The sequence below is a fragment of the Vitis riparia genome, chromosome 9 (assembly GCF_004353265.1).
Source record: "Vitis riparia cultivar Riparia Gloire de Montpellier isolate 1030 chromosome 9, EGFV_Vit.rip_1.0, whole genome shotgun sequence".
NCBI lineage: Eukaryota > Viridiplantae > Streptophyta > Magnoliopsida > Vitales > Vitaceae > Vitis > Vitis riparia.
Genome location: NC_048439.1, coordinates 5408850 through 5435446, shown reverse-complemented (window position 1 = coordinate 5435446; position 26597 = coordinate 5408850). Strand labels below are relative to the sequence as shown.

Genomic DNA, 26597 nt, shown 5'->3' with positions numbered 1-26597 from the left:
TAATAAAACACGATTTAGTTTAACAAGTGGTATTAGTTGCTTTCGCCTAAAAATATTTTGACAAATCATTTTCATTTAGCATGGTTTTAATCATTTCTTGCAAAATTCCATTTTTGCTTTCAACTACCTTATTTTGTTAAAAAATTCTAGGAGCTGAAAAACTGTGCTTAATCTCACACTCATTGCAAAAGGTTTCAAAGTCATAATTTTCAAATTCCCTTCTATGATGATTTCTTATACAAGTAATGATATAACCTTTCTAATTTTGAATCTTTTTGCAAAACTTCAAAAATACTTGAAAAACTTCATTTTAAAGAGTTAAAAGTAAAACTCAGGTGAATCTGGAGAAGTTATCCACAATCACATAAGCATAGGATTTCTTTTAAGACTAGAAGTCTTAGAAGGTCCAAAAATATCTATATACAACAACTTTAAAGGTCTTGAAGTAGAAATAATTTTTTTTAAAGGAATTTTTTATTTGTTTTCTCATTTGGCATGCTTCACAAATGTTATCTTTTTCAAAATTAATTTTAGAAAGACTTAAAACAAATTCATGTTTGTTGAGATAAGAAATAAGGTCCATGTTAGTATGTCCCAACATCTTATGCTAGAATCAATTGTCATCATGCATTATGAAAAACATTTGTCATAGTCATGATATTTTTTAATATCAATTGTGTAAACATTTTCATATCTATGACTTATGAAAATAGTTTTATTATTATTTTATATCCTTGATAATATAATGAAATGATTCAAAATTTACTTTAAAACCTTTATCATAAAGTTGACTAATACTTAAAAGATTATGCTTCAATCCCTAAACAAATAGAACATTTCCATGTCTAATAATTCTTCTTTTTTCATTGTCTCCAAAGGTCACAAACCGCCTTTCTTTTTGGTGGGAAAGATAAAGTTGAATTTATCTCCCATAATGTGTCTTAAGCACCACCATCCAAGAACCATTTGTCTTTTCTAAGAGCCTACAAAACAAATTAAGATGATTTAAGTACTCATATTTTCTTTTGTCCTTAGCCGTTAGTGCTCTTCACCTTTGCAACTAATACTTTATTTATTTATTTATTTTATTTACTCAAGAGTAGTAGTCTTTTGTAAAGATTTTCTTAGGGGACAAGTGCTACTAATGTAACCTCCTCTTCTACAAAAATTGTGGTGGGTGGACTAACACTAGATTTCTCTTTAACAAAATAATTTTCTTGTCGTCTAACTTTTTTATTGAAAATATATTTTTAACTAGTAAGAATTATCAAAGGGTTTTTTTGTCCATAAGAGAATTTTGAGAGAGAGAGAGGTTAACCATTATTTATTCTTTTCAATTCTTCATTTTCTTTTTCTAAAGATATTTATGCTTTCTAAATTATTTGGCTCATTTTCAAGACATAAGATTTTTTTTTTTTTGAAAGATACATTTTTCAAATTAAGTTTTTCAATTATCAACATAAAGTTCTTCAAAATCTTCTTGTAATTTTCTATGGTTTGAGTCAGAATTTATCTCATCATCTTCTTCAATTGCCATGAAACATATGAGTCCACTTCATTATCAAGTCTTTCTTCTTTTTTCTACATTTGATAATTCTTTCTTTTGAGATTCTTTCCTTAGATAAAATTTCTTTTCTTTGTTTTTCTCACACTTGATGAACTTCTTGAATTTATTTTCTTTTCTATGGTTTGTCAGAATTTATCTCATCATCTTCTTCAATTGCCATGAAACATACGTGTCCCCACTTCATTATCAAGTCTTTCTTCTGTTTTCTACATTTGATAATTCTTTCTTTTGAGAATCTTTCTATGGATAAAATTTCTTTTCTTTGTTTTTCTCACACTTGATGAACTTCTTGAATTTATTTTCTTTTCTATGGTTTGAGTCAGAATTTATCTCATCATCTTCTTCAATTGCCATGAAACATACGTGTCCCCACTTCATTATCAAGTCTTTCTTCTGTTTTCTACATTTGATAATTCTTTCTTTTGAGAATCTTTCTTTGGATAAAATTTCTTTTCTTTGTTTTTCTCACACTTGATGAACTTCTTGATTTTTCTTATGATGAGTGCAAGGTCCTCATCTTCTTCACTAGCTTCTTCTTCTTCTTTATCAATGATGGAGGCTTTAAAAATAATACTTTTCTTTTTCATGTCTTCCACTTGTTGACGACTCTTCATGGTGATTTCGTATGCCATCAAGGATCCAATCAATTCCTCTAAAGGAAGTTTTGTGAGATCTTTAGCTTCTTGGATAACTGTCACTTTAATTTCCCATTTCTTAGGAAGGGATCTTAGAATCTTCATCACCTTCTCATATTCTGTGTAGACTTTTCCCAAGGCTTGGAGCTCATTGATGATGTTGGTGAACCTCGTAAACATCTCAACAATAGATTCATCATCTTTCATAAAAAATAACTCATAACTACGCATAAGAATATTAATTTTGGATTCTTTAACTTTATTGTTCCCTTCATGGATTATTTCTAACCATCTCCAAATATCCTTAGCTGATTTACATTGACAAATATGGTTATATTCGTTTCTATCAATTGCACAATATAAACAGTGGATAACTCTGGCATTTAATTGAATTTTCTTTCTATCAAACTCATCCCACTCTTGCTTAGGTTTAGATACAACAACTCCATTTTCAATTTTAGTTGGAATATAGGGACCATCTTCGATCACATCCCAAAGATCCATGGATTTTAAAAACCATGTCATCCTATTTTTCCAATAAAAGTAATCATTTCCCGAAAAGAATGGAGGTCTATCAATAGAAAACCCTTCCATATGGGATGAGTTGGAAGAATTAACCATAACCTTGTGATTGGTGGCTGGTTTTGCTTTGGGATCTATAATTGGGAATATATGATCCAATTCCCTTGCACTGAGAGCCTGCAAACAGAAAATTTCACACTAATCAACATACCAACGAAAAAAATTCATTAAATCTGAGCAAAAGAACATAGACTCAAATGGAAAATTGCAGATACAACCAAGAGCAGGTGGAATTTTACAGAAAGCCCATAAGAACTGTACTTCAAGAAGAACTCATTTCCAGAAGAACATATGATCAATTATTCAATTAAGCTATCTTCAACAACACAACCAAAGAAAAAGAAAACCCAAAAATTCTCCATTTGATTACTGGGAAAATGAAGGAAAAATGGAAATTAAAATCATGGATCTCGCTACCACTGATCCAAGAATAAGGTAAACAACTTAGATTTTAGCTATATGAGTTGACGTGTCTTTTTTCTCCAAACCCAAACAACATAAATACCCAAATTAAGAATTTTCCTCCATTTTCCTTTCCTTAGGTTTCTCATCAACCATACAGAGAGATTCAAGGAGTGTAATTCTCTTACCTCATGTTGCTGCAGAATATGGGGTGTGGAGGTGAAAGGAGGGCCATGGCTGTATAGACCTGGACCGGGATTTCGACAGAGCTTCGGGTTCCCGAGGCCCTCGTCGATAGCCACCTCTTCTTCTGAGAATGCAAAATCCATGGCCGTTGTTGTTGATGAGACCTCACTCTGGTGTGGAGAAGACGAGTACGAGAAATGGAGAAGGTGATTTTGTTGAAGAAGAATGTAACGGTCAAGTTATTTAAAAAGTATGAAGAGTCTGACATTTCAAATTTTGGTTGCCGCACGGACAAACGGTCGATACCGTAACGGCTAGATTATTTATGCCCCACCAAAGACTGGCACTACACTAGAACAGGACCCTCTGTTTTTAATACCTAATTAAAAATTTTAAATAATTGAAAAAGTATTTTTCAATAAGAAAAGGGAAATTGATGGAACAAAAAAATTATTAACAGATGTAATTAAATATTCAAAATATAATTTTTTTTATATAAAAAAATAGACAATAAAATAATAATGAATAAAAATTAATATTTGGAATTAGAAGAGGAAAATAAAATTGAAAGAGAAGTCAAATAAATTTATTACCGGAAAACAAAATTTGGTTATTAATATAGACATTGCTCAAATTTGGTTGTCACCCATTTATCTTCTTTTTTTTCAATTAAAATTAATAAATTTTATTAGCTGGACTTACCCATGTCCTTTATTCTACGTGGCATATTTTATCCTTTCTAAATTTGGCCAATAAAATAGTTCCTTTCATAGTAGTTTGAGGGATTCCTTTATGGTGTGTTTGGAGGTGGCAATGGGGAATTTCTCTTTTTTTTTTCTCCCTCATTCTCGTATTTGGACAATTTTTATAAAGGTAAAAATGAAATAAAAAATAATTTTAATAGAAATTAAATCGTACTTACAAGTGAGATTTCAATTTATCATAAGTAGATGATTTTCTGATTCATTTAATGAGATAATATAAAATAATCTAAAATTACTATTTTACTCTTAAATAATTAGATATTATAGTTATTGAAAATTAAAAGGGAGTTTGAATTTTTTATTTCCCTTTTTGGAAGTAGGAAAAGAATTTGTTAGCTTTAAGAATTTAAATATGATAATAAACATCTTTCTTATCTTTTATTTTTAGTAAAATAAAATTTTATAGCTTCTTAGGCATGACAAATTATTCAATTTTTAATATAAAGAATAATTGAATATTTGCATACTAGGATTTTCTGATTTTTTATAGTTTTATTTATTTGTGGAGTATATATATATATTTTTAGTTTTATCATTTATTTAAAAAAAATAAAAACTATCAAAATTAATCTTTTAAAATGAAAATAAAAAATTATTTTAAATATGTTTTCGTGGTAAAACCACAGCTACTGTGGTTCTATTACACTTATTTAGTACACTCTTTTCAACCATTTTATCCCCATGGGCCCACTCAACAAATTGGCCCTAGTGGCCCTGATCAAGGCCCATTGGATCATTGCAATTTGTGGAATAACAAGTTTTTGGGCTTTGTGTTAAAGCCTAACCTCAGCCCGCAGAGATTATTCAAGTTTTATAGGAGAAATAAAATAATAGAATGAATATTGAAACTCTATCCAGACTTTTATATTTCCTTTTTAAAAATAAATAAATAAATAAAACGTGTGTCCCTTTTTTTTTTACCTACCTCCAAAAATTAATTGTCTTTATTTTCAAAAAAATGATCAATAAAATAAAATTCATATTAGTATTTAAATCAATTACTAAAAATGTGTTTAGGAGGGTCGTTTATAAGTAATTCTAGAGAAAATAATACAAGTGATTTTTCAATACAATGTTTTTTTTTTCCATATTTTTTAAATATATTTAAAAAAATTATATTATAAACAAATAAGATTTATAAATAAATAAATAATATATATTCTATGATAAATAAACATTTTATTTTATATATGTAAAATTAAAAAAAAAATTATTATTATTATTATTTAATTATATATATAAATGAGATGAGACGGGGTATGCTAAGACATGATAAAACCCAAACTCTAGATTTAAAAAAATCTCCTTTAACAGATTTAATCTTCTCCTAAGGTTTTTTTTTTTTTTATTAAGAACGAGGCAAGACATATACTTATTGTCATTCCTAATTACAATACTTAGAAAATGTGAATAAGTTATCCTCCCCTCTTTATTTTACAAACATCCTCGTTTGAAGTTTACCTAAAAATTATTTAAGATTTTATTTTATTTATTTTATTTTTATCTTTTACATGATGGGAAAAAAAAAATTGGGCAAAGATGCGAGAAAAATATTAGAATTTAATCTTATTTTTATTTTTATTTTTTTCATTTTTCTAATTTTTCTCTTATAATATGAAATATATATGTTAGAATGTCATTTCGAATAAAATATGATATTATTGAATATTAAATCCAACTAAATTAACATATCTAATAAGAAATATTAGGTTAAGTTTATATTTAATTTATAAAATAATTAAAATATAATATATATATATATATATATATATATATATACTAATTTTTTTAAAATAAAAATTATACTGAATTTCAATATTTTCTATTTAAAAATGATATATAAAAATTTTCTTATGTTCAATAGTATTTATGATTAAAATATTTAAATTTTATAAAATAAAAAATTATATTATGTTATTCAACATGTAAAAATAATTTTTATATATTAAACAATACATACAATATTATTATTTTGTAATATATTTTATAAATGATTTTTTAATTATTTTTAAACTAAAAAAATTTAATTCTATAATAATTTTTTATTTTAAAAAATAAGTTATATTTAAAAAATAAGTTTATGATAAATGAAATATATTTATTTTACATCTTTAATTTACGAGTGATATATATGAAAGAAACATGAAAAAGGAGTGGATAATTATGCTAAAGAAGGAATTTATAAAAATTTAATTTCTATAAGAAGTAAATGAATTTTGATTTTATTAAAATTAAATTTGAGTTTTGATTTTAATTTTGGAATTTTATTAATTTATTTTGGATTAAATTTTTATCCAAATTAAATTATTTTTACTTTGTTTGTTTCGTTTTTGCGTAACAATTAATTTTTTTATATATAAATTTTCTTCAAAAAGAAGGAAAAAAAAAAAGATAAAAAAAGGAAAAGTATTCCGGTCATAGTCCAATTTTTGGACGATAATTTTAGTGAAAAGGATGGTATGAGCCATTTAACTCATCCCTCGCCGAAAGGTCATTTTGGCTGGGCCTCTCTCTCTCTCTCTTAACGCAAAACTGAATTCACAGACTCAGTCCTTTGCTACACTGTACTGCCTTCATGGCCAACGACACACCTTCCACCACCACCACCCCTCTCCTCCGCCCCAGCCGGCGGTGGTTCAGCTCCCTCCGCCTCAAAACCACTCTCTCCGCCGAGCTCGGGGGCTCTGTGGGCGACCTGGGCACCTACATACCCATCGTCCTAGCTCTCACACTGGTCAACCACCTGGACCTCTCCACAACCCTCATCTTCACGGCTCTCTACAACATCTCCACCGGCTTTCTCTTCGGCATTCCAATGCCTGTCCAGCCCATGAAGTCCATCGCTGCCGTCGCCATCTCCGACCCCCTCCTCTCTCTCCCCCAAATCGCTGCCGCGGGTCTCTCCACTGCCGCCACCCTCTTCATCCTCGGCGCCACTGGCCTCATGTCCCTCCTCTACCGCTTCATCCCCCTCCCCGTCGTCCGCGGCGTCCAGCTCTCCCAGGGCCTCGCCTTCGCCTTCTCCGCCATCAAATACATCCGTTACAACCAGGACTTTTCCGCCGGAAAATCCGGTCCGCCTAGAAATTGGCTCGGCCTCGACGGAATCGCACTTGCCCTTTTCGCTATTCTGTCCTTGGTCTTGGTCACTGGCTCTGGTGATTTTGGCGATGAAGCTATCCCCTTGGGTGTTCATGAAGAAGAAAATAATTCTGTGAATCGCTCTCGCCGCCGTGTGCGACGGAGATTGCGGATTATGTCGTCAATTCCAGCTGCTTTAATTGTTTTTATACTGGGTTTGGTGCTTTGCTTTATTCGAGACCCTTCGATTGTGAAGGATCTTCGATTTGGTCCATCTAGAATCCATCTCCTAAGAATTACGTGGGAAGATTGGAAAATTGGGTTCTTCCGCGGTGCAATTCCGCAGATCCCTTTATCAATTCTGAATTCAGTGATTGCTGTGTGTAAACTGTCAGCTGATTTGTTCCCAGACCGAGAAGTGTCTGTGACTTCGGTTTCTGTCAGCGTTGGGGTCATGAATTTGGTGGGGTGCTGGTTTGGAGCAATGCCAGTTTGCCACGGTGCTGGAGGACTGGCAGGGCAGTACCGGTTCGGTGGGAGGAGTGGCGCATCAGTGGTGTTTTTGGGGCTTGGAAAGTTGCTGATTGGGCTGGTATTTGGGAATTCTTTTGTAAGGATATTGGGGCAGTTTCCAATTGGGATTCTTGGGGTGCTTTTGCTCTTTGCTGGGATTGAGTTGGCAATGGCTTCAAGGGACATGAACACCAAGGAAGAGTCATTTGTGATGTTGGTTTGTGCTGCTGTTTCAATGACCGGATCTAGTGCTGCATTGGGCTTTGGCTGTGGCATTTTGTTATATGGGCTATTGAAACTGAGGCAGATGGAATGTTCTTGTTTTGGGAACTTCAATTTCGACCCGAAACGGCCTGTTGCAGTGGATGATGAAACTAGTCTCAATCCTTAGGTGTTCTTTTTGATGAACATGGGTTCTGGGACTGGTCTATATACATCATGTGGGAACTCCTTGTTTCGGATCGGGCCTTCCTTCTCACATTATTACCTGTATGTATCTATTTATTATTTAGTGATAACTGGTACAATATTATTTGTAATGCCTATATGTATCTGTCAAAAGTGTTTCTATCAATTTATTTCAGCCTCTCATACCAAATCCAAGTTCCCATTATAGTTCTTAAATTGCTCAAAGAGGTTCAGAACCTATGTTACAGTTATCATTGCTCTGCTTTGGCATGAGGTTAAAATGTTAATCAGTGGTGGATGACCAGATTTTCTATGAGCTCCTGGAGAATGAGCTTGTTTCCTTGAGCTTCTTTTGTTGTCACAAAGTTGGATATGGGGTATTTTGAAATTGAAAGCATTTCATCTTCCAGTTTGTAAGAATTTCTTACTATTTTCTGGTCTTTCATGAAAACATCAACCAGAGATCAGCCCCGGGGTGCCAAATAATTGTTATGAGTTTACACTTGAATCACTATAATGAATAAACCACAACTAGGATTTGAAAGTTCTTATTTGATGTGTAAAACCACCTATAAGGTTGGTGAATTGGAAGAGTCGATTTTTAAGTCTAAAAATATTTTCTTTTGATAAGTGATTTTTAAGGCTATTTTTTTTTTTTCACAATTATGAAAATCTTTTATTGGAATGTGATGTTGAGGAATTAGAATAAATATCCATTCATACATTAGACACATCATGTACGGAAAAAACCATTTACAAAATCTACCAGAATAAGTACATAGATTTATCTACATTAGACACTACCTCCTCCCACTTTTTTTTTTTCCTGTTTTTTTTTATGCTTTAATGTAAATTAATTTATGCTTTTTTTTGTCATCATTCATATTAAGCACACTCAATTGTACTTGCCTTAGTAGTTGTATGTTTGAACTAATAATCTTAAAATTTTAATGGTGAGTGATATCCCATATCGGATAAGAGAGAAAGTTCAGGATACTATATAAGTGTGAGTTTCTCCTAATTATATAGATGTGTTTTAAAGTTGTGGGGGTTTTTTTTGGATCCAGAGTGGACAATTATCCAATGTAGACGTGGAAGTGCCAGGAGCTTCATCTCTCAATTGCAGTTGATGGATAAGACGCTGAAGCTTGACCTCTTGAACAGTACCGAATCCATCAATAATCGCATCTGAATGCGTCTGTAGCTCTGATGCCCTCACAAAGTAGTCCGCCAAACTCATGTTGTATGGGCGAACCAGATAGTCAAATGGTGTGTGAGTCAATCGGGCCCTCACCCTTTCTTTGCACAATCGCGCCATATATCGATAATCGGCCTAGATAGGGATGAACCCAAGTCCAAATGGTACATCATGATCAAGGATAACGATAAACTCACTGGGCCCATGCTGACGTTGCCTTAATCCCATGCCAGACAGATAAGACATGCTCCTCATCATGTCAAGTACCACTATGCTACCACGCTGATCAAATGACATAGCCACGAAGTCTCTGCAAAAGTCCTCAACCTCCAGAGTCTGCACCTCATCAAATGTGAACCCAGTTAGAAATAGGTCATACTCACCGTGACTGATCTGAAGCACTGACTCAGAAGAAGCAAACATATCTCCACTAGACCGCACCGTGATGACTTGCCCATCATGAATGAACTTCACCTTCTAATGAAGAGAAGAAGGAATGACCCCAGCTCTATGAATCCAAGGTCGGCCCAATAGCAGGTTAAAGGATGTAGGAATCCTCAAAACCTGAAACAAAGTAGGAAATGTGGTCGGACCTATTAATAACTTGATCTCCAAAGTGCCCATGACCTCCCTCTTAGTGCTATCATATGCTCTGACTGTCTGGGTAGAGAGACCAAAGTCTAAGGGCGCATAATCGAGGGCGATGGCAGTAGCTAAGGGGCAGATGTTCAGGGCCGAGCCATTGTCCAAAAGGACAGATGAGACTCGGTGGCCTGAACAACCAATTGAGATGTACAAAGGACGTGTATGGTCTGAACCCTTGGGTGACAAGTCATCATCAGAAAACACAATGCAAGTGACTCTGCTAGTCGTCATCATATGAATCAACCCTTCAGGAGTAGTGGTAGTCTCAACCCTAATCTGATTCAAGGTTCGAATCAATGCATCTCTATGAGTGCTATAAAACACCAGTAAGCTCCAAATAGATATACGAGCCTGGGTGCTTTGAAACCATCTCAGGATCTCATCATTTTCTCTCCTGACCTCTTCATGAGGTTGCACCCTCCAAGGGTCTAGTGGTTGTGAGTGGTTGTTGTCGTACTACCTTACCTCCGCAAAGAATATACTGTATATCGGAAGTGTGAACATCATCAACAACTGGAGTATGAACCCCATCAACATCTGGAATCAAAATAAAAGGAGTCTGAACACTGTAACATGGGAAAGTCAATGGCTCAACTGTGGTCGACTATACTGATGTCACATCGGGAACCAATCTGAATGGTGTGGGCATCCGTGGGCCCAAGGTCACTCCACCTACCTCATAAATCCCATCCGCTACTATAGACTCCGGCTATAGTATACTAATCATTTAAATGAAAATTGATATCTTGCAATACTAATCATTTAGGAAAACAATAATAAGTTGAGCAACTAACAAGATTCAATCAAACAATAAACATGAAGTTGGCCCTAGGATCCTGAGAAAATAAAGGCTAATCTTAAAAGAGAAAAACACCCAAGAGGAGGGGTGAATTGGGTTTTTAAAAACTCTCTCTAAACACAACAAATTTAAGCACAAGAGAAGCAAATATAAAGAGATAAGGTAAGAGAAATCAAACTCAGATTTTATAGTGGTTCGACACTTCCTTACCTACATTCACTCTCCTCAAACTCCTAACTGAGTGAGGGTTCCACTAACTTGAAGCTTCAACCAACCTTCTAATCACCTTTACACTTGGATTCCAACTCCAATGTGCTCTTACACAATCTCTTCAAGTTTCAACTCACTTGAAGACTTTAACACTCAATTAACAAGTATGAATCTCTCAAACAATGACTCAAATACAACTTAAAGTTAGGATGAATCACAAATGTGCACTAAAGAGTATGCAAATGGAGATTTAATGCACTAAGAAAAAAATAAGAGCTTTTAAGGCAAGAACAAGTGGGTAGACAAATAAATGCATGTGTTCTCTTACTCATAAATGAAGTGGAGCTCTCTATTTATAGGTTTCTAACCTTGGGAGCCAAAGAAACCAAAAGACAATGTCAACCGGTCGAGTTGGGGGTCGACTGGTTCACGAGCAGTTGGAGCATTTAATGCTTGGCAGGTGACCGTTACCCTCGACCGGACCTCGACAGGGAAGACAAATACCTCGACCGAGTAGGAAAGGCCATTGGAAGAGAGAGAGTGTTTTTTGCACCTCTCGACCAGACCTCGACCGGGAAGGGGTACCGGTCGATCGGTACCCTGCCCGGTTGAGCCGGTTTGGCCAATACCTTGACCAATTCACCATTTTTGGACCGAAAACCTATCTTTTTATGTTATTTTCTCTTCTAACACTTAGGCAAGGTTTTTAGATAAATTAATATGTCAATTTTGAAACGATTTGCTTAAGGTTCATTTGATAAAACTTGGGTTTTGATGGAAATGTAACTTTAAAGCCTAAACCGAGTTTTTTCAAAGATGCATGAAATGATATGTAAATTCTAAGTGCACCCATGCATTCATCTTACATATATTTCCTATGATTAAAGGTCTTCCAAAAGTCTTGATCTTGCATCCATTAGGTCATTTGATGAATTTTCAAATTAACACCTGGAATTCTTTATAATTCAAACCAATTAGTAACTTAACCATGGTTTGTTATCATCAAAACATGATTAGGAGAACCCTTGGGCTAACAAATCCTAAAATAATCTCTCCCCTTAAACCAATGATCCATGCTGAAATAACATCAATCGAGAGAACATATATCGAAAGATTTCTCAAGGGAATCTAAACGTTTACTCATGATGTTAGCAATCTAATTTTTAATAGGGAAGTCTAAGGATATGACTTTCTCTTCTACAAGGTCCCTAATGAAATGAAAAACCTTACTAGTGGCTTTACCCACTGAGTCGAGGTCATATCCATAGGCAATGTTTGTGAAAAACTTGGAATAGAAAGAAAGAAGAAGGGATTATAGAGCAAAGAGTTGTTTCTAAAATGATAAATGAATTTTTGAGGAGAATAACAGAAATTTAATGAATAAAAACCAACTTTTATTAATGGTGAAAAGTTCTAAGGCTCAGGATTCCATTGGTATCCACACACATGGCCTTGCTTGTCCTTTAATACGCACTTGGGTCTAATGATTACCTCAACCCAAATGGAAGATATATTCATTAAACTCTTTTAGATTTCAGTTTTCCAAAGAGCGTCTTCTCTGATTGATACCTAATTTTTCATCATTCAAGATCAATGTGTTTCTTACCCTAACTTTCGAGTCTTACTGGATCCCACCAATAATCAGTAATCTCAACATGATCTCATTGTAACTGTAATATGCTAGAAATTGTATAGTTCAAGTTGCATAAGAAAACTTGATGAGATTTCCAAAAAAAAAAAAAAACGAAAAAGAAAAGACATCAGTAAACTACTCACAGCAGTTCAATCAGTTTGGCTGGCTGTTTTGCTTTTTTCTAATCCTTTTTCCCTTTTTTCCTTTCTTTTCTGGCAACCTTCAGCTCTTGCAGATGCTCTCTGGATCACAACTTCATTGTTTAAGAGAAGGCTTTGATTTGAAAGGGTTGCTATGCTTTCCTAGGAGCAGTGATGCTGCATGAAGATTTTTCTTAAGCCTCTGTCACTATAGTTTTTCATTTCTTCCTGTTCCTTCCGTTTTGTTACTCTTTCTCTACAAGTCCTTATTCAGAGTACAGATTTTGGACTGAAAGTTGCAAACATCGCATCCTTTCTATGCTTTATGGCAAAGATAAAAGCCTCATTAGATTATCAGTAATCACTGAGAGGAAGAAACTTTGGAATAGTAATTCTATCAATGCCTCTTTAACCAGATATTAATCAGCTTCAAGGTTCTCAAGGATTCCAGAAGCTTTCTCCTTAAGAAAATGTATGTTTGTAGAAATTCCAATGGATGGGTGAGGCTCAACAAAAACAGGTAGCCCTGAAATTTATGTATGCATTTCCTATCAGTTTGGGAAACAACTATACTTAGATCCAGCTTTCTACTGGGGCCAGGGTTTCTAGTAGATGTTTTTTATGTAGTAGTGGTCCTTCACCTCTTTTAACTAATGTTATATGCAAAGGAAGGAGGTAGAGATCCTGCGGCAAGGTAAATAAAAATGTGGAAATGAATTGGTCCAGGTTAAGAATTGTTCCACACAGGCTGGTTGATGGCCTACACAGGCCTAAAACCTGAGTACGCTTATTCTGCAGTTTTACTTTGCCAGGGGCCATATCCTGACAAGCTGAGCAGAAACAAAAATGTCGATGGAAACAAGGAAGATAATCCATGGTGATGTAATTAATTAAATTTAAGGTTTTGTCTTTTGTATCTTCCTGAGCTTTGGGTCTTTGTAAAATGTGACTTTCAAGGAAGTTTTGTTTGTCTATATATATTTTTAATTCTTTTAATCCTAAACAGATTAGGAGTTCTTTTCTTATCACATTCTCAAAAATCAAGTTTCATCTGCAGGGACAATTACACTGAAAAGAAGGAATATTAAGGTTAGTCTATCTAGTTAAATTTCTGCCTGCATCATTCTTTTCCAAACCTACTTGATTCTTCTATTAAGGTTAGTCTTTCTAGTTTAGGTTTTGTTTTGGTTGCTATATTAGAACCAAAGAACCAAACTATATGTACATACTGACACTAGTGTCTTTGGTTTAGCAAGTGTGTAACTCAGAAACCCAGAAGTATAAGCTTTGAATCTCAGATATGGATATTCCACCTCTGGTTCATCATCTCATGGCTCTAGCATTCTTAATACTTCTCTTGGGTTCATTTACTTCTCCATTCTCGGATTTTGAAAGCTCTGATGAGCCTTCGAGTATCTGCAGTTTTGAACGTCTTTCTGAGGTCAGAAGGGAATGTAACTCCTTTTTGTCTTCAGCCTCTAAACTTAAACTTGAGGGTGAGAAAGCCTATAGAATGCCAAATGAGCTCTCTTTTCAATATGGAGACTGGATGCAAGAGGCTGGCACATCGCCATTGATGCCATTTGATGATGGTGACATGGGGAAGAACTTTTCAGATCCTGGATCACTCCTAAAATTGGTTTCTTTCTCAATAATGGACATTGACATCTCCCATCAGTATGAAGATGCAGTCAGTGTCTGCGGGTATTTGTCTATAGGCATAACTAGGAATCGCTCACTGTCTAATGATGCAGACGGTCTGTCCCCATGGTTCAGGAAAGAGCCAGGAATTTCAGAATTGATTATCCCATTTGAAGGTCTTTATACAGAGACTGAAGGCGAACGCTTGATGTGCTTCTTGGGAACTTCAGTTTCTCCTTTCTCAGAGAGCTTTCCTGATCCTTTGGAATTACCAATGGCCTATAGCAGTGAAAACTATCTCCAATCTCCTCTGTTACAGGATGATCGTCTTATGCTGGTTCTTCGGTACCCTCAGACATTTTCTTTGACTAGCAGAGTGATCCATGGAGAAATGAGGAATCTGAATCAAAATTCAAACCCAAAATATTTCGATGAAGTTTATATATCATCCCAGTTGGGTTATTACTCAAATTATCAATTTGTGTCCGAAAAGTTTGTGTTGAAAGCTTGCAATCTGTACCCATGCCAAGATGGATTGTTAGATGGTGGAATTATCAAAGGTTTGGAGTTTTGTAAAATTTTCCAGAGGCTTTCGGCAGAAAAGTTTGACATTGTTGCAAACTCAGGATGTGATGGTACAGAAGAGCACTGCCATAGTCTGGGCCCCTTTGTGCTAGGAAGTGAAGTGAAGACAACCAATGGGATTCAGAACAAGTTCAGAATCATGATGAACGATCTGCATTGCATTCCAGGAGACAAGCTCAGTACTGCGAAAGCTTCTGCGGTCTTTAGAGTGGTCTCTTCTGGAGAGAATCTGTATATTGCAGAAGGAAGAACTGGCCTTTCCGGAATGACAATTACTGCAGAGGGAACATGGAATTCCTCAAGTGGGCGACTGTGCATGGTTGGATGTGTTGGTCTTGCTGAAACTGGCTCACATGGATGCAATTCTCGGATCTGTTTATACTTCCCCTTTTCATTTTCCATCACTCAACGGAGTATTGTTGTTGGGACCATGTTGAGCATAAACAATACAGATTCTCACAATCTGTTGTCGTTTAGAAAGGTACTCCGACCTCTGGATGCTTGGAATAAGTACTATGACTACAGCAACTCTTATTTGTCGTACAAGTATTCAAAAATTGAGTCAGCCAATATCATCTTGAAGAGAAATGAGAATTTCAATTTGGGAACCTTTATGAAGAAGTCATTTCTCAAATATCCATCTGTGGAAGATATAAACAACATCACCAGTCTTTCCCTACTATCAGATGAGCTGAGTTTTGATACCTATGGTCTTCCAGATCCTTTACCCAATATCCATCCTCCAAAGGCGTATGTCACAATGGAGGTACTTTCTATAGGTTCCTTGTTTGGTCGTCATTGGGCACACTTTAGAGACTTTTCTCATAAAGAAGAGCCTCAAATTCTTACTAATTCTGATTCCACCAAACAAGACCAACTTCTGAAAATTTCAGCACATTTCACCCTTAGTGGAGAATCCCATGCTCATATCTCGGTGCTATACTTGGAGGGTCTTTACAACCCACTTCTTGGGAAGGCTTTTCTGATTGGCTGCAGAGACATCCCATTGTCTCAGGGCCCCATCAACATTACAAGCCTGGAAAGGAGGATGGACTGTTTGATAGAAGTGAAAGTAGAGTACTCGTCTAAGACCACCCGTTGGTTGATAAACCCAACTGCCAAGGTCTCTATTACCAGCCAAAGGAATGTGGAAGACACACTCTATTTTAGTCCAATCAGCATCCAAACATTTCTAATTCCCTACAGTGACAACTCAAAAGAGTTCATTTTTCGTCTAAACTTGGAGGAAAGTTTACGGATGCTGGTTCTTTCTGCCTCAATTGCTTGCATATATAGCCAGTTGTTTTTCATAGAAAAGAAGGTTGATGCCATCCCTTTCATATCCTTAGCCATGCTTGGTATTCAGGCTCTTGGCTATGTTCTTCCCCTGATCACGGATGGCGCAATCCTTTTCAAGTGGAAGGAATTTCAATATTCTCATAACCTACTTGATGTTGGAAAACCTATGTGGTTTCAAGTAGTTGACTGCACCCTAAAGTTCCTTTCGCTGATTGCTTTTGTACTGACTTTAAGACTCTGTCAGAAGGTAAAGAAAGCTCGTCTCAAACTACTCACCAGTCAGCCTATAAATTGGAAGCACAATCCAAGTGACAAGCTAGTTTTTCTTTCTGCCTGGACTATTCACATGGTTGGATTTGTAGCTGTTCACATCATTCATTACAAGAAAACAGCAGATGGGGTCATAAGTACTCACCATAAGCTTTCAGAATGGGTGACTGACGTAGATGAGTACATGGGCCTCGTTCAAGATTTTTTCTTGCTTCCTCAAATCATCGGTAATGTTCTATGGCAAACCCAAGTTAAATCATTGAGGGAACTTTATTACATTGGGTTCACACTTCTGAGATTGCTTGTCCGAGCTTATGATTGCATAAGAGATCCTGTTTTCAATCACTACTTTCATAAAGGCGACCACAACAGAAGTTCAGTGTTCTTTTCAAAGTCTGAAGAAGTTATAATAATGGCAATTCTAGTTGTTCTTGCAATGACAGTTCATGTCCAACAGGGATGGAATTTCAACAAGTCTAGTCAAATAGAGAAGTTCAAGCAGCACAGCCCTCCACCTCTTGATTCCAATTCCTGACGAATATCTTTCCAAGCATTTTGAAGCTGCAACATGTGATGATAAGCATTGTTTCAAGCTGTAGTGGACTAGAGTAATATTATGTGTTGCTTTTCTAATGATCACCAGGAAAACTTGTTTTAGCTTCAAAATTTTCATTTTTCTTGTTGTGTTTGCTGTACAATATCTGCAGAATTTTCAATTACACAGTACCGCCTGGGAGTATCTTTCTTGGCCTTTTGGCTAAGATCAAGAGCAATGTTTGTTATTATCAGTTTAATCATGGATGCTTGTTTTATCATTTTAATTTTCCAGGTTAATTATCCTAGGATACACAGGCCACCCTTCCTTAGGAATTGAACTCTCATTGTGAACAGTATTCCAGACTACTTTTGGTTGAGATCATTTAATATCGAATACTCTCTGTTTTCATACCTGTGCCCAGACATAACATTCTTTTAGAGGAACAACACCTATTGGCTTCAAGCTGTTCTATGAGAATTTTCATAACATCCAGTTAGTGGCTAGAAATTGTCACTGCAACTTCAACCAGATGTTAGACCTAAAGATCCTGAGGGTTGCAGACACATCTTCTTACGAAAATGTCATGTTCTTGTGGAAATTCCAGTAAAGGGTGAAGCTCAATAAAAGCAAGTTGCCTTGAAATTTTTGGATATGTTACCTATCAGATGGGTTCCAAAGGTTTCCTGCTTATTTAGCTTTAACATACTTAACTATATGCAAAGGAAAGAGGTTGAAATTTGATGGGATGGTAACAAATGAAGCTACCATGACATGCAAAGTAGATGGTTAAGAAGACATTCTAAAGCCGGCATTTTGTGATAGGCTCATCAGAAACAACAAAATGGTAGATTAAAACAATGAAAACAGGCTCAGCAGAAACAACAAAATAGTAGATAGAAACAATGAAGATTGTCCTTGCTAATAATGTCTTTAATTAAATTTAAGGTTTTTTGCTTCTGCATCTTTCTATGCTTTGAGACTTTGTAGTGTTCGAGGGTTCATACCAATTTCGTTCCTTTTTTTTTCTCTGTTTAAATTTCGTAAGTATCTATAAACTCCAAGTTATTTCTTATCTCATTCCCAGCAATCAAGTTCTACCACTAGGAATACCTGGAGAAGAAAGAATAGTAAGGTTAGTCCCTTCATTTCAATTTCTTTGTGTATCTTTCCTGCTAAACGTGCCTGATACTTTATTTAATGTTCTCTCTGGCATAGACAAATTAATGAAGATTGCATACATGAGACATACTTGGTTCTCTCTTGAATTATAAGAATTTGTTATACAGTTTGTGACAGAACTTCTGAATCTGCAGCATTCAATTTCTAGTATTTTTCTTATAATACTTGGATATTTGGAAATTGCTGATTTGAGCAAGTGGGTGTACTTTTCTGTTTTGTTTTGGTTAATATCTTAGAATCAAAATATATTTATCTGCTAACATCTGTGTTCTTTTCGAAATTTCTTTGGTTAGCAAAATGGGTGACTGAGAAATCAAGGAAAGATAAGCTTCCAATCTTTGACATGGACATGCTACCTCTTGCTCATCATCTCTTTGTTCTTGTGTTCTTGATTTTTCTCTTCAATACTGTTGATGCTCAATTATCAAATTTTGAAGACTCAGATGAGCCTTTGAGAATCTGCAAGTATGAAAGATTTTCTGAGGTAAAAAGGGAATGCAGCTCCTTTTTGTCTTCAGCCTCTGAATTGAAACTTGAGAAGGAGAAAGCCTATGAAATTGCAACTGAGCTCTCCTTTGTAAATGGAGACTGGGTGCAAGAGGCTGGTGGAGCACCATTGATGCCATTTGATGATAGTGACATGCCTAGGAACTTTTCAAGTCCTGGATCACTCCTAAAATTGGTTTCTTTCTGGATGATGGGCATTGATTTTTCTCGTCAACTTGAAAATGCAATCAATATCTGTGGATATTTGTCTATAGCCATAACAAGGAATAGCACATTGTCCAACAGGCCAGAGAGTTGGACCCCATTGTTCTTTAAAAGGCCAGGAGTATCTGAATTGAGAATCCCATTTGAAGGGCTTTATATGGAATCTGAAGAAAATGAAGGGGAACGTTTGATGTGCTTGTTAGGGACTTCAATTCCTCCTTTCTCAGAGGGCTCTTCTGATCCTTTAAAATCGTCAATGCCCTACAGGTCTGGGTGCAATGACCAGTTTTCCCTCTTAATGGATGATCGAATTATGCTGGTTCTTCGGTTCCCTAAAAGATATACTTTGACTAACAGAGCAATCTATGGAGAAATGAGAAGTCTAAACGAAAACTCGAACCCAAATTATTTTGATAGAGTTCATATGTCATCCCAGTTGGGTTTCAACTCAAAGTATCTATTTGGGTCAGAAATGGTTTTGTCCAAAGCCCGTGATCTGTACCCGGACCAACACGAACTGATAGATAATGGAGTCAAGTTTGAAGCGTTGCAGTTTTGTAAACTTCTCCGCATGTTTGAAGGAGAAACATTTGACATTGTTGAAAACTCAAGGTGTGATGGTAAAGGGGAGAATTGCAATAATTTAGACCCCTTTGTGCTAGAAAGTGAGGTTAAGGGCATCAATGGGATTCCACCCAAGTTTAGGCTCATGATGAACAACTTGCGTTGTGTGTCAGGAGACAATGTCAACGAGCCCAAAACTGCAAAAGCTTCTGCAGTCTTTAGAGCATTTTCTTCTGAAAATCGGTTCACAGCAGGAGGGAGAACTGGTGTTTCTGGAATGACTATTTCTGCTGAAGGAACATGGAATTCTTCAAGTGGACAATTCTGCATGATTGGATGTGTTGGATTCACCAAGACTGGGTCACATGGATGCAATTCTCAAATCTGTTTGTACTTTCCTGCCACATTTTCCATCACCCAACGGAGTATTATCTCTGGGACAATCTCAAGCCTGCAAAAGAGAGATTCTCACAATCCCTTATGGTTTAGAAAGGTGCTGCGTCGTCTGGATCTTTGGAACAGTTACAACGATTACAGCAACTCTTATTTGTCATACAAGTATTCAAAGATTGAGTCAGCCAGCATCCTCTTGAAGAGGAATGAGAAGTTCAATTTGGGAACCATAATGAAGAAGTCATTTATGAAGTATCCATCTGTGGAAGATATAAACAACATAACCAGTGTTTCCCTCCTATCAGATAAGCTGGGTTTTGGTGCCTATGCTCTTCCAGATCCTTTACCCAGCAACCATCCTCCAAAGACCTATGTTGGGTTGGAGGTACTCTCTCTAGGTTCATTGTTTGGTCGTTATTGGCCAGATTGGAGCGACTCCTATCAGACAGCAGAGGCTAAATTACTTAACAATTCTGATACCACCGAACAAAATCAAAATCGACTCTTGAATGTTTCAGCTTATCTCACCCTTACTGGAGAATCCTATGGTCATATCTCAATGCTATTCTTGGAGGGTCTTTACAATCCACTTGATGGGAAGATTTTCTTCATCGGTTGCAGGGACGTCCCAGTGTTTCAGGAGTCCATCATCAACAATCCAAGCCTGGAAAGCAGGATGGACTGCTTAATAGAAGTGACAGTAGAGTACTCATCCAAGACCACCCGTTGGTTGATAAACCCAACTGCCAAGGTCTCTATTACCAGCCAAAGGAATGAGAAAGATCCACTCTCTTTTAGGCCAATTATTCTCAAGACAGATCTAATTCCTTACAGAGACAACTCGAAAGAGATCATAATTCGCAGAAACTTTGAGGCGGTTCTTCGGATTCTAGTCCTTTCAGCCTCAACTGCTTGCACATTAAGCCAGTTGTTTTACATTCAGAAGAAGGCAGACGACATTCCTTTCATATCATTAACCATGTATGGTGTTCAAGCTCTTGGTTTTGGCCTTCCCCTCTTCACCGGAACTGCAGTTCTTTTCAAATGGAAGGAATTTGAACATACCATGAACCGTTCTTATGCTAGAAAAACTATGTGGTTCCAAGTACTTGACTCCATCACGAAGTCCCTTTCGTTGGTTGCATTTGTACTCTCTCTAAGACTCTTTCAGAAGATTTGGAAAGCTCGTCTCAGACTACCTGCTAATAAGCCTCTAAATGTGAATCAAAATCCAAGTGATAAACCAGTTTTTCTTTCTTCCTGGACTATTCACGCGGTGGGGTTTCTAGCTCTTCTCATCATTCACAACAAAAAGACAGAAGATGGGGTCGGGATCAGAAATAACCATAAGCCTCCCGAGTGGGTGACTGACCTGGGTGAGTACATGGGTCTTGTTCAGGACTTCTTTTTGCTTCCTCAAATCATCGGTAATATCATATGGAAGACCCAGGTTAAACCCTTGAGGAAAGTTTATTACATCGGGTTCACAGCTCTGAGGTTGCTTCTCCGGGCCTATGATTATGTAAGGGATCCTGTCATCGGATTCTACATCCATCAAAGCGATTTCAACCAAAGCTCAGAGTTCTTCTCAAAGTCTTTAGACATTGTGATAATGGCAATTCTTGTTGTTCTTGCTATCACAGTTGGGGTCCAACAGAGGTGGAACTTCAACAAGCCTAATAATCAGGTACTAGATTCCACTTATGAAGAATTGCTTTCCAAATAAGGCTTGAGTGCCCACCATCATGAATGAGACCAGAGCACATTGACGACGATCACTCATCATTTCATATTATGAAGTAATCTTGAATCAGACTTTCAACAACTTCAAAGTTTGATACTCTTGAAAGATTATATCCTGATTTCTTACAGGTTGTCTCTTGACTGGATCGTATGATCTAAAACGAGACTCTTCATCACTATACCTAACAAATATGTATGGAACTGCTTTATCAAAGCTTTGATATTTATTTTTGAGGGCATGCACAAAGGATTTACATCCAAACACCTTTAAGTAAGAATAGGAGACATCCTTCCCAATCTAAATCTTTTCTATAACATGCAAATTTAAAGGAATTGGAGGTGACCTATTTATCAAGTGCATCTGGTATGTGGTTCAAGCAAGACATATCCTTATAACACCTTATGTACCTTTGCAGTTTGCAGTGTACATCTAGCTCTCTGTATGATCATGTGATTCATCTTTTAAGCTACGCCATCATATTGTGGGGTACCTGTACGTTGAGAGTTATGCCTTAGTATCTGCTGAAAGAAAGGCTGCAAACATCAACCACATGCAATTGAAGTTAGCGAGATTACTAGAGTACTGATGCAATTTTTATGTTTCTGTTTTGTTAATGCTATTTTTTTGTTTTTGTTTTTAAGTCAAATTCTGATGCTATTTTGTAGGAGGTAGTTGTTTGTTCAACAAGTAGCTTCATTTGCTGTTTTTTTTAGGTCATATTTGTTACAATATCGTGTATAAATTTTTCCTTATGATCCAATAAAAATATAGAGCAGTAGCAGTACAACTTTGTTCTCTGTTGCTTGGTGTGTTAACCTGCCCTGCTACCAACAGTGTGGTATCAGAGCTTTTTTGTCTTGAGGGACCAGTGAGGTGAGTGAGCCTAAACACCATATACCAAACCTGAATCTGAAAACCTTGCAAAAATGGGAAAAGTAAGCTTCATAGTGGAACCACCAGTCTTCAATGGAGAAAATTACCAAACTTGGGCTATTAGGATGATTGTTCATCTACAGGCTCTTGATGTCTTGGAAGCAATAGAGGAAGATTATAAAATTCCTCCACTTAGAGCCAATCCAACTGTGGCACAGATGAAAAATCATAAAGAGAAAAATACGAGGAAGGCTAAAGCCAAGGCTTGCTTATTTCCTACAGTCTCACCATAAATTCTCACCAGAATCATGCAACTTGAATCTGCTGCAGAAATCTGGGAGCATCTCTGGGAAGAATATCAAGGCAATGAAAGAGTTAGAAATATGCAGGTGATGAATTTGATTCGAGAATTTGAAATGGTGAGGATGAAGGAGTCTCAAACCATAAAAGACTATGCAGAACAACTTCTTACAATAGCAAACTAGGTGAAATTGCTAGGTAAAGAGTTTTCTAATGAAAGAGTTGTTCAAAATTTTTTTGTCACACTTCTTGAAAAATATGAAGCTACAATTTCTTCTTTGGAAAATTCAAAGGATTTGTCAAGTATCACCTTGACAGACTACTAAATGCTTTACATGCTTTGGAACAAAGAAGACTCATGAGGCAATGAAGTTCTATAGAAGGAGCTTTTCAAGCAAAGACACAAACCAATGAAGGCAACACAAGAAGAAGGAAGAACAAAAAGAACAACAATAAGCCAAACAACAACAATAATAAAAAAAACTAGAACCTATCCACCTTGTCCTCATTGCAAGAAAACAAATCATCCTTAATAAAAATGTTGGTGGAGACCAGATGTGAAATGCAACAAATGTGGTAGACAGGGACACATAGAAAGGATATGTAGAACTCAGCAGCAGCTGAACAATACCAGGAGGAACAACTGTTTGCAGCAACATGTTTTGAAAAAGGAAGCACCTCTGAAAGTTGGCTTGTGGATAGTGGTTGTACAAACCACATGACATATGATCAAAATCTTTTTAGGGAGATTGATAGGACAACTATTTCCAAAGTCAGAATTGGAAATGATGAGTATATTCCAGTAAAAGGTAAATGAACAGTAGCTATTGAAAGCCTAACAGGTTTAAAGCTCATTTATGATGTTTTGTTTGTGCCTAACATTGACCAAAATTTGCTAAGTGTTGGACAACTTGTTGAGAAAGGATTTAAATTTTGTTTTGAAGACAGAAATTGCATAATCAAGGATGTTGAAGGCAGAGAGGTGCTCAACATAAAAATGAAAGGCAAATTTTTTGCCTTAAATATGTTAGAAGATGAGCAAGTTGCTACTGCACAACATGAGAACAATACAATGCTTAGGCATAAAAGATTAGGGAATTTCCATCACAATGTTGTGCTCTACATGAAGAAGAATCAAATTTTAGAAGAACTCCTTGATTTAGAAGAAGAACTTCCTATATGTGCAGTCTGTCAATATGGGAAGCAAATGAGACTTCATTTTCCTAAAAAAACAGTGTGGAAATCAACACAGAAACTACAATTGGTTCACACAAATGTTGGTGGACCTCAGAAGACACCATCCTTGAAAGGAAGTAAGTACTATATTGCATTTATTGATGACTTCACAAGATTTTGTGGGATTTATTTCCTCACTTACAAATCGTAGGTTATTGATGTGTTTTGGAAATATAAGGCCATGGTTGAAAATCAAAGTGAATACAAGATCAAGGTTATAAGGACAGATAATGGTATAGAATATACATCAGAAAAATTCAACAAATTATGTGAAGATGCAAGCATAGATCACCAGCTCACTATACTATACACCCCACAACAAAATGGGGTAGTGGAAAGAAAAAATAGAACAATAATGGAGATGACAAGATGTCTTTTGCATGAGAAAGGGCTGCCAAAAATTTTCTGGGTTGAAGCTGCAAATACAGTAGTATTTTTGCTAAATAGACTACCAACAAAAGTATTGCAGAAACAGACACCTTTTGAGGTCTGGTTTGGTTATAAACCTATGCTAATGAATTAAAAGACCTTTGGTTGCTTGTGTTTCTCTTATGTTCCTCAGGTGAAAGGCAAGCTAGACAAAAAGTCAGAACCAGGAATTTTCATTGGATACAACAGTACCTCAAAAGCTTACAAAATCTACTTGCCACAAACTAGTAAAATTGTGGTAAGCAGAGAAGTTAACTTTTTGGAAATGGAGAAATGGAGCTGGGATGAGCAGAATCAACAGTATATTGATGAAGATGTTGATGAACTTCCAGTTAGAGGCTTTAGGACACTTTTTGATATTTATCAAAAGTGTAATATAGTTGTTGTTGAACTTGCAGGGTTTGTTGAGGCTGCTGAACATAAAAAATGGAGGGTTGCAATGCAGGAGGAACTAAATATGATTGACAAGAACAACACTTGGGAGCTAGTAGATAGACCTTCACACAAAAAACCTATTGGGGTTAAGTGGGTTTACAAAACCAAACTCAACTCTGATGGTTCTATAAACAAGCATAAAGCAAGGCTGGTTGTCAAAAGGTATGCACAAATGTTTGGTGTTGACTTTTCGGAAACCATTGCACCAGTAGCTTGTTTGGATACAATTAGGATGTTTTTGGCTGTTGCAGCTCAAATAAAATGGAGGATTTATCAACTAGATGTGAAGTCAGCATTTTTGAATGGCTACCCGGAGGAAGAGATTTTTGTCGAGCAACCAGAAGGTTTTGCTATCAAAGGAAAAGAAGAAAAAGTATACCTCCTTAAGAAGGCCTTGTATGGGTTAAGACAAACCCCTAGAGCCTAGTACAGTAGGATTGATACTCACCTGCTAACTTTAGGCTTTCACAAGAGCTTGAGTGAATTTACACTCTAAATTAAGAAGATTGAAGAAGATATATTAATTGTTTCTCTATATGTTGATGATTTGCTTGTAACATGAAGTAATGCAGGGTTTGTGAACAAATTCAAGGCTAAAATGGAGCAGGTCTTTAAGATAATAGACCTGGGTGAGATGTCTTATTTCTTGGGACTGGAAGTACACTAGAAGCATAATGAGATTTTCATCTGCCAACAAAAATATGCCAAAGAAAAAATTTAGAATGGAGGAATGCAAACCTACATCTACCCCTATGAACCGAAAAGAGAAGTTCTGTAAGAAGGATGGTGCTGAAAAAGTATATGAAGGACTTTATCAAAGCATGATTGGATGCTTAATGTACTTGACTACAACAAGACCAGATATAATGCATGATGTAAGTCTACTTTCGAGATACATGCATTGTGCTAGTGAAATTCATTTCCAGGCAGCAAAGCGTGTGATAAGATATGTTATAGGCACTGTGGATTATGGCATTAAGTTTAGTTAAGTTCAAAGTTTCAATTTTCATGGATTTTCTTATAGTGATTGGGTTGGTTGTGTTGACGATATGAGAATTGTTTTAGCTTTAGTTCTGGTGTTTTTTCATGGAGTTCAAATAAGCAAAAAAGTTGTGGCTCAATCAATAGCTGAGGCAGAGTATATTCTGCTGTTGCAGTTGTAAATCAAGCCTTATGGCTTAGAAAGTTGCTGACAGATTTGGATATGAAGTAAGAAGTGAGTACACAGGTGTTTGTAGACAACCAAGCCATTATATCCATTGCAAATGATTCATTTTTTTATGGTAAAACAAAGCACTTTAAGATTAAATTATATTTTATAAGGGAAGTACAAAAAGAATGAGATATACAACTAGTCTACTACAATATAGAAAGTCAAAATGTAGATATTCTGACTAAATCTCTTTCTAGAATAAGATTTGAGTTTCTACTAGAAAGACTTGGAGTTTGTAGCTCCTAAGTCAAGGAGGAGTGTTGAGAGTTATGCCTTAGTATCTGCCGAAAGAAAGGTTGCAAACATCAACCACATGCAATTGAAGTCAACGAGATTACTAGAGTGCTGATGCTATTTTTATGTTTTTGTTTTTAAGTCAAATTCTGATGCTATTTTGTAATAGGTAGTTGTTTGTTCAACAAGT

At 36.0% G+C, this 26597-nt stretch overlaps 4 protein-coding genes and 1 pseudogene across 4 annotated transcripts; 4 read left to right on the top strand and 1 right to left on the bottom strand.

The window, feature by feature from the left end:
* Positions 1-1947: 1947 nt before the first annotated feature.
* On the bottom strand, positions 1948-3572 carry LOC117922488. Its single transcript, XM_034840618.1, has 2 exons — positions 3375-3572; positions 1948-2901 (listed from the first exon to the last, which is right to left on the bottom strand). Exons 1-2 carry the CDS (start codon positions 3513-3515, stop codon positions 1948-1950), a joined length of 1095 nt encoding a protein of 364 aa, XP_034696509.1. The 5' UTR covers positions 3516-3572.
* A 3045-nt stretch (positions 3573-6617) lies between these two features.
* On the top strand, positions 6618-8328 carry LOC117921426 (molybdate transporter 2). Its single transcript, XM_034839268.1, has one exon. It carries the CDS (start codon positions 6712-6714, stop codon positions 8119-8121), a length of 1410 nt encoding a protein of 469 aa, XP_034695159.1. The 5' UTR covers positions 6618-6711; the 3' UTR covers positions 8122-8328.
* Positions 8329-14063: 5735 nt separating this feature from the next.
* Positions 14064-17093, top strand: LOC117922486. Its single transcript, XM_034840616.1, has one exon. It carries the CDS (start codon positions 14064-14066, stop codon positions 17091-17093), a length of 3030 nt encoding a protein of 1009 aa, XP_034696507.1.
* Positions 17094-17294: 201 nt separating this feature from the next.
* LOC117922800 lies at positions 17295-17420 on the top strand (annotated as a pseudogene).
* Positions 17421-18618: 1198 nt separating this feature from the next.
* On the top strand, positions 18619-25387 carry LOC117922485. The gene is made up of 2 exons (XM_034840615.1): positions 18619-21630; positions 24659-25387. The coding sequence occupies exons 1-2, from the start codon at positions 18619-18621 to the stop codon at positions 25385-25387; spliced, it is 3741 nt and encodes a 1246-aa protein (XP_034696506.1).
* The last annotated feature ends 1210 nt before the right edge of the window (positions 25388-26597 follow it).

Bases quoted from the DNA above. Each gene is read 5' to 3' on its own strand.
- LOC117922486 (XM_034840616.1), top strand. From the start codon at position 14,064: ATGGATATTCCACCTCTGGTTCATCATCTCATGGCTCTAGCATTCTTA.
- LOC117922485 (XM_034840615.1), top strand. From the start codon at position 18,619: ATGGACATGCTACCTCTTGCTCATCATCTCTTTGTTCTTGTGTTCTTG. The intron at 21,631-24,658 runs GTACTAGATTCC...TATGTTCCTCAG, and splicing joins TCAACAAGCCTAATAATCAG to GTGAAAGGCAAGCTAGACAA.
- LOC117921426 (XM_034839268.1), top strand. From the start codon at position 6,712: ATGGCCAACGACACACCTTCCACCACCACCACCCCTCTCCTCCGCCCC.
- LOC117922488 (XM_034840618.1), bottom strand. From the start codon at position 3,515: ATGGATTTTGCATTCTCAGAAGAAGAGGTGGCTATCGACGAGGGCCTC. The intron at 2,902-3,374 runs GTAAGAGAATTA...TTCTGTTTGCAG, and splicing joins ATATTCTGCAGCAACATGAG to GCTCTCAGTGCAAGGGAATT.